We start from the raw sequence: 7500 nt of genomic DNA, 5'->3' as shown, positions 1-7500 counted from the left end.
GTGAAGGAGCAGTGACAGAGCAGTGATGGAGCAGTGAAGGAGCAGTGATGGAGCAGTGAAGGAGCAGTGAAGGAGCAGTGAAGGAGCAGTGAAGGAGCAGTGAAGGAGCAGTGATGGAGCAGTGAAGGAGCAGTGATGGAGCAGTGAAGGAGCAGTGAAGGAGCAGTGAAGGAGCAGTGATGGAGCAGTGATGGAGCAGTGAAGGAGCAGTGACAGAGCAGTGATGGAGCAGTGAAGGAGCAGTGATGGAGCAGTGAAGGAGCAGTGAAGGAGCAGTGAAGGAGCAGTGACGGAGCAGTGAAGTAACAGTGAAGGAGCAGTGAAGGAGCAGTGAAGGAGCAGTGATGGAGCAGTGAAGGAGCAGTGATGGAGCAGTGAAGGAGCAGTGAAGGAGCAGTGATGGAGCAGTGAAGGAGCAGTGATGGAGCAGTGAAGGAGCAGTGATGGAGCAGTGAAGGAGCAGTGAAGGAGCAGTGACAGAGTTCAGACGGCAGCAGAGGCAGATTCTCTGTTTTCAGACGATGAGGAATGTAAACACGCTGCAGGGAAAAGATCTCTGAGATTCTCAGAGCAGACTGAGTGTGTGTGTGTGTGTGTGTGTGTGTGTGTGTGTGTGTGTGTGTGTGTGTGTCTGTCTGTCTGTCTGTCTGTGTGTGTGTGTGTGTGTGTGTGTGTGAGTGTGTGTGTGAGTGTGTGCGTCATACAAAAGGTACACACAGGATAAATTGTGTTGATGTTTACTGTATAACAACACACGTGTGTATGTTCTTTATAAAAGGGGAGTGGCCCTGCCCCCGTGTTGAGAAACAGTGGACAGAACTCTCTGAACTAAAACTCAAAATATAAAAACAATTGATTATTAAAATAATAATATTTTCTGTCTGTGTGCAGATTCGATTTCTTTTTCAAATCACTTTGAACGTTTCAGCTACTTTTAATAGTAATGGAGGAGAGGACTCCATGTCCCCTCAGATGTCCCCTCAGATGTCCCCTCAGACACTGATGTCCCCTCAGACACTAATGTCCCCTCAGATGTCCCCTCAGATACTGATGTCCCCTCAGATGTCCCCTCAGACAATGATGTCCCCTCAGACAATGATGTCCCCTCAGACACTGATGTCCCCTCAGACACTGATGTCCCCTCAGATGTCCCCTCAGACACTAATGTCCCCTCAGATGTCCCCTCAGACAATGATGTCCCCTCAGACACTGATGTCCCCTCAGACACTGATGTCCCCTCAGACACTAATGTCCCCTCAGATACTGATGTCCCCTTAGACACTAATGTCCCCTCAGATGTCCCCTCAGACACTAATGTCCCCTCAGACACTGATGTCCCCTCAGACACTAATGTCCCCTCAGATACTGATGTCCCCTCAGACACTAATGTCCCCTCAGATGTCCCCTCAGACACTAATGTCCCCTCAGATACTGATGTCCCCTCAGACACTAATGTCCCCTCAGATGTCCCCTCAGACACTAATGTCCCCTCAGACAATGATGTCCCCTCAGACACTGATGTCCCCTCAGACACTGATGTCCCCTGTTGGTGAACTGACTGTTGTTTTTTCTCTGGCCCCAGACGGTGAGTTTCCCAGCATGCAGTGGTGTTTGTGTAGGGCCACATTCCTGCTGCGTTGAGTAAACGAGGTTATCAGTCAGGCGTGGCTGTCAGCAGCAGGAATGTGGCTATCGCTCCATCTGCTGTCACACTGTTCTGAGAGTCTGGACTCACACCGTCCTCATCCATCCTCCGTCCTCATCCATCCTCATCCATCCTCATCCATCCTCATCCATCCATCCTCATCCATCCTTCATCCATCCTCATCCATCCTCCATCCATCCTCCATCCATCCTCATCCATCCTCCATCCATCCTCATCCATCCTCATCCATCCTCCATCCATCCTCATCCATCCATCCTCATCCATCCTCCGTCCTCATCCATCCTCATCCATCCTCATCCATCCTCATCCATCCTCATCCATCCATCCTCATCCATCCTTCATCCATCCTCATCCATCCTCCATCCATCCTCATGCATCCTCATCCATCCTCATCCATCCTCATCCATCCTTCATCCATCCACATCCATCCTCCCTCCATCCATCCTCATCCATCCTCATCCGTCCTCATCCATCCTAATCCATCCTCCATCCTCATCCATCCTCATCCATCCTCCATCCCTCCTTCATCCATCCTTCATCCATCCTTCATCCATCCTCCATCCATCCTCCCTCCATCCATCCTCCATCCATCCATCCTCCATCCATCCTCCCTCCATCCTCCATCCATCCTCCCTCCATCCATCCTCCATCCATCCATCCATCCTCCATCCCTCCTTCATCCATCCTTCATCCATCCTTCATCCATCCTCCATCCATCCTCCATCCATCCATCCTCCATCCATCCTCCCTCCATCCATCCTCCCTCCATCCATCCTCCATCCGTCCTCCATCCGTCCTCCCTCCATCCTCCCTCCATCCTCCCTCCATCCTCCATCCATCCTCCCTCCATCCTCCCTCCATCCTCCATCCATCCTCCATCCATCCCCCATTCATCCTCTTTCCTCCCTCCCTCTCTCTTTCTGTGAGAGTGTGCTGCCACTGGTTGGTCGAGCAGACAGACTGAACCCGATGACCTCGGTGGGACAGAGAGAAAAGTTTACATAAGAAGACAAACTTTCTACGACTGCAGGGACATCTCATCCCTCCATCACTGGTCTGTAAATCATCAGAAGACCTGAGGAAACCAGGTCTGATGCCTGTGGGACACAAGGAATGGAGACACACTGGACAACCCGTCCCCTGCACGTGGTTGTCCAGAAACAACATAGTTAACCTAAAGTATGTCAGCAGGTCAGGTTCACAACTAGCTTCTCCACCCTGTGGTTGTTTGCCTCCACTAACCAGTGTCGTTTCAGTCCACATACATTATTCAAACTAGTATGAGGTCACTTTGGGGACAAGGGACAACTGGTCGAAAGGGACACTTGAGCTATCACATTCAAGACGCCAGAAACATGTTTGTGAGGTCACAGGGACCTTGACCTTCGACCAACAAAATCTCATCAGTTCATCCTTGAATCGTCCAGAGCCTCCTCTCCAGGACCCGGCAGCCATTTTTCTCAGGAAGGCTGAGGAGTGTGATCCACCGCCCTGAACAGGAACAAGAACTGTTCCCGAGGTTCAGCATCTCACAGAGAATCTCATCCATTCCTGACACTACCCACAGGGGAGCGTCTTTACTCGTGCGACCTCAGGGATGAAGCTCTCCCTCATCCTCTGAGGACGTGGTGTAACCGAACTCAATGTGGTCTCGATAACAGTCAGAGGAACGGATCGACAACATGGAAACTTCCGGCCACTTGGTGTCAAGGGAGTGGAGGAGTAACAAGAGTCTCATCAACAATGAGAGAGAGGAACTTACTCCGAGAGCGGCTGGGGGAGCAGTCAGGATCATCAGGAGGCAGCTGAAGGTGGGGGGGAGAGGAAGATGATATTTTTACGTTATCATGTTAATTTATACGTTTACATGTTTAACAGACGTGCTGATTTTTTTATTTACCAGAGCCAGGTGAAGGGGGCGCAGCAGGAAGTAGGCAGCATCTCGTCCCCTCGCTTGGAGGAAGTCCCGCCCACGACACAGCCCTCACTCTGACTCCACCTCTGGCTGTATTTCAGCCAAAGAAGACGTCCCGATGCTGCAGCGCCAGTGGTCGTCCTCCAGAGACAAAAGAGACAAACTAAAGACACAGAGTTCATCCTCTGAGGAGAAGGAATCAGAAGCTTCATCGTGTGTTTCCGTCTCCTTAAAAAACTGAACTGACCTCAACACATTTCACATGAGAAGTTTCTGCTCAAGATTCTGTTCTAGAGTCTTTAGTTAAAGGGACAGTGAGACACTGGGAACTGTCTGTGATGTCTTTTAGGTTCAAACTTGGTGTAAGTGACGTCGTTTCACTGGTTCACCCTGAAACTCCAGACGGGTTTTGTGGACTCAGACACTTCACCCATTCACTTCCTTTGTGTGTGAACTGTCCCTTTAAAGTGTTGATGTTGAAAAGAAAATACACAAAGACACTGAGAGAAACTACAATTACTGTCCTACGGTTGTATGACTCCAGAGACCACTTCAGGTTCAGTCTACATGCAGTTTGGTCCTTATGACCTTTGACCTCTGAGATATACTCAGTTCATCTCTGACCTCTGGTTCAGAGTGAGTTCACAGTGACCAACTGATTCTTGAGACATCGTGATCACAGAATGGACGGACAGACAACTTGAAGACATTACACCTCCTGCCACTGGGTGTTGCTGGCACTGAGACATGGAAACCACTGGTCCACCAGCAGCATCACCAGTCGCTGTCCTCAGGAACGTTGCGGTTCTCTCCTTGGTACCGTCATGGTTCCTCTCCTCATCCCCTCCTGGTGTTCTTGAGAACGTTCTGTTATTCCTCCTTCGGCCACCAGGTGTCCCCACACTTTCCCTTCACTCCTGCTGTTCTGTGCACTGACACATCTGTTCTCAGTTTCTCGTCAGTGGTTCAACTGTTCGAGTTCACTTGATCTGTTTCTGGATCCTCGCTCTATTTTCACTTGATGACACAAACTTTGTTATTGTCTCTATGTCTCCATGCCAGTGACCGGAGACATTGTGTTTTCAGGTTGTCCATCTGTCTGTCCCACTCCTGTGAACGTGATATCTCAAGAACGCCTTGAGGAGATCGCTTCAGATATTTACTTGAACTGAAGATTGAACTGATTATTGGTGGACGAAGGTCAAATGGTCAAAGTCACATGACCTTGGGTTGTTGTGTCATACAGCCTCAGTGAGTCCATCAGCCAATGAGAGAGAGGCAGGGCTGACGAGGACATTAAACTCACAACATCATGGCAACACTGCCCCCTACCATTCACATGGCTATTACACCTCACCACCATGATGCGTACACCGGTACATCTCCGGCTGTAGCTACGAGGTGAACGTAACGAACACACCAAACGTAAAACATTAAGGGGAGGGGCTTATTTACTGAACCCTGTTTGGCTCCAAACTGGTAGTGATGTCATAAATACTGCAGGTACCTTGATACAGTGAGAAAACTCAGTCTGAGTACTTTTACTCCATTACAATACAACCAACTAAGTACTTGAACTTTTCCTGAATATTATTTATATTTTCACTCAACTCTTTTCATTTACTCCGTTACTATGCAACATTCAAATACTTTTACTTTACCCGAGTATTTGTTTATATATTGTAACTGTTTACTTTTACTCCATCACTCTACAGCCTTTGAGTACTTTTACTTTGCCTGAGTATTATTTATGCTCTGACTCTGAACGTTCACTTTATTACTCTACAACCCAGAAGTACTTGTATGTACTTTAACTCCATCACTCTACAGCTGACTCCCTGTATTTACTCTGAGTATTACTAGTACTAGACTGTGTTATCGACATATATCAGGTACTTCGAGGTACTGAATTAAACCTAATTTGTCTTCACGTTAAACAGAACAAGAGACAGTCTGACGTCATCATCTCAGTCCAGTGTCTTGAGAGTAGTTGAGTAAAAGTACTCCGTTACTTGTCCACTGTCGTCCTCAGCTTCATCCGCGGCTCAGTCATCAAGTAACGGAATCGACCCGTCGACGTCATGAAGACACAGTTAACTTTGAATTGACGGTAAATTAACGCTCAGCGAACTAATTCACGGTGAACGAACACCGGATTCACACGTCACAGCTCAGGTGAGTCTTACCTGAAGGTCTCGCGCTCGGTCCGCGTGAAAACTTTGATCCTGGAGCACGAGCCGCAGCTTCTCACACACGGAGCTGCGCGTTCACACACGGAGCTGCGCGTTCACACACCGCAATCACCTGCAGCCACGCACACCAACACTTCCGGTCTGCAGTCCCGGCCATCCAAAATAAAAGCCCTGAATAAACTGATGGAAGTCAATTATCATTGAAACTTTTATTTAGTTAAAAACAAAATTATATCAAGAACCAAAATACTTAATAACCCTAACAACACTCTAAACTACTCTCTATTACTTTGTATGAGTGTGTATTACTGTGTATTCATGTGCATCAGTATGTGTTACTGTATATAACTATGTGTTGTTCTACACTTTCATCGATTTCTTTACTTTACATTTCCTTCCACGTTATTCTTCTCACCTTCTGATGGAAGGAAGACCTTTCACATTTTGATATCTTTGTATTTTTTACTTTCTCAGAAGTAAATGATCTGAAAACTTAATTCACAAAACAAACAACTGTTTATTTAACAAATTCAAATATGTCTCTTCTTCAGTCAATGTGAACAAAGTTTTTATTTGTATTATATTGTTGAACTCAAGTAAAACTTGACTTTACTACACAGATAACACAGATTCATGTTTGTCTGTGATCCTGTGATGGTTCCATGTGTGTGGTTGTGTGACTTGTTCATCATGTTGTTAATGATTTTGATGAGTTTTATCATATTTACCTTAAAATATTGAAGTAAAACATTTAAAAACCATCTCATGATTTGAAATCATCAATATATATTTGTTCATGGTAGTCTGATACTTTACAACATTATAAATGTTATTGTCAGTAAAATATATTTTATGATCCATTTCAGGGTCTTGAATTCAACTTTTTCTTTTCCTATGTGCAACATAAACCTGCATGTGACTGAGTACTTCATCACTGATCCTTTTATTAACATTGAGCGGACCCGTGTTTGGGGGCTTTTATTTTTTAGAGCAGGACCGGAATTTGTGTAGTGGATGTTGAGGGTTTGATTCCCGCACTGACTGTCTCCATCCCACAGTCCGGACACCGCACAGACCCCCCGAGGAGTGCAGTCCATCCCGAGCCGAGCCGCCCGTGGACCCGGTGTGATGAGGCCGAGACTCTGCAGCTCTGTGTCCGGACGTATGGAGCCTCCAGGCGGCCTGAGGCGGAGCATCGTCCCGCTGCTGGTTCTACTTCTCTGCTGCTGTGGAGCCGCTGAACACAGGGTGAGACACACACACACACACACACACACACACACACACACACACACACACACACACAGACACACACACAGACACACACACACACACACACACACACAGACACACACACACACACAGACACACACACACACACACACACACACACACACACAGACACACACACAGACACACACAGACACACACACACACACACACACAGACACACACACACACACACACACACAGACACACACACACACACAGACACACACACACACACACACACACACACACACACACACAGACACACACACAGACACACACAGACACACACACACACACACACACACACACACACACACACAGACACACACACAGACACACACAGACACACACACACACACACACACAGACACACACACACACACACACACAGACACACACACACAGACACACACAGACACACACACACACACACACACACACACAGACACACACAC

The 7500-nt window shown here is 47.3% G+C and overlaps 2 protein-coding genes across 3 annotated transcripts in view; one reads left to right on the top strand and one right to left on the bottom strand.

Moving 5' to 3' along the window:
• col4a4 (collagen, type IV, alpha 4) overlaps positions 1 to 5890 on the bottom strand; it is a 25543-nt gene extending 19653 nt beyond the window's left edge. The window contains exons 1-3 of one of the 2 annotated variants that reach the window (XM_069533786.1): positions 5768 to 5890; positions 3567 to 3722; positions 3429 to 3471 (exon numbers count right to left, since the gene is read on the bottom strand). In XM_069533786.1, coding sequence (XP_069389887.1) covers positions 3429 to 3471; positions 3567 to 3607 — 84 coding nt within the window. In that variant the 5' untranslated portion in view covers positions 3608 to 3722; positions 5768 to 5890. Of the gene's footprint in view, positions 1 to 3428; positions 3472 to 3566; positions 3745 to 5767 lie in introns of both variants that reach the window. The other variant, XM_069533787.1, reaches the window with a different exon arrangement.
• Positions 5891 to 6808: 918 nt separating this feature from the next.
• The window catches only part of col4a3 (collagen, type IV, alpha 3), a 22394-nt gene continuing 21702 nt past the window's right edge, over positions 6809 to 7500 (top strand). The window contains exon 1 of the mRNA XM_069534612.1: positions 6809 to 7021. Coding sequence (XP_069390713.1) covers positions 6902 to 7021 — 120 coding nt within the window. The 5' untranslated portion in view covers positions 6809 to 6901. The remainder of the gene's footprint in view (positions 7022 to 7500) is intronic.

Source organism: Paralichthys olivaceus, chromosome 11 (assembly GCF_024713975.1).
Source record: "Paralichthys olivaceus isolate ysfri-2021 chromosome 11, ASM2471397v2, whole genome shotgun sequence".
NCBI classification, from domain to species: domain Eukaryota; kingdom Metazoa; phylum Chordata; class Actinopteri; order Pleuronectiformes; family Paralichthyidae; genus Paralichthys; species Paralichthys olivaceus.
This window is presented reverse-complemented; position numbering and strand designations above follow the sequence as displayed.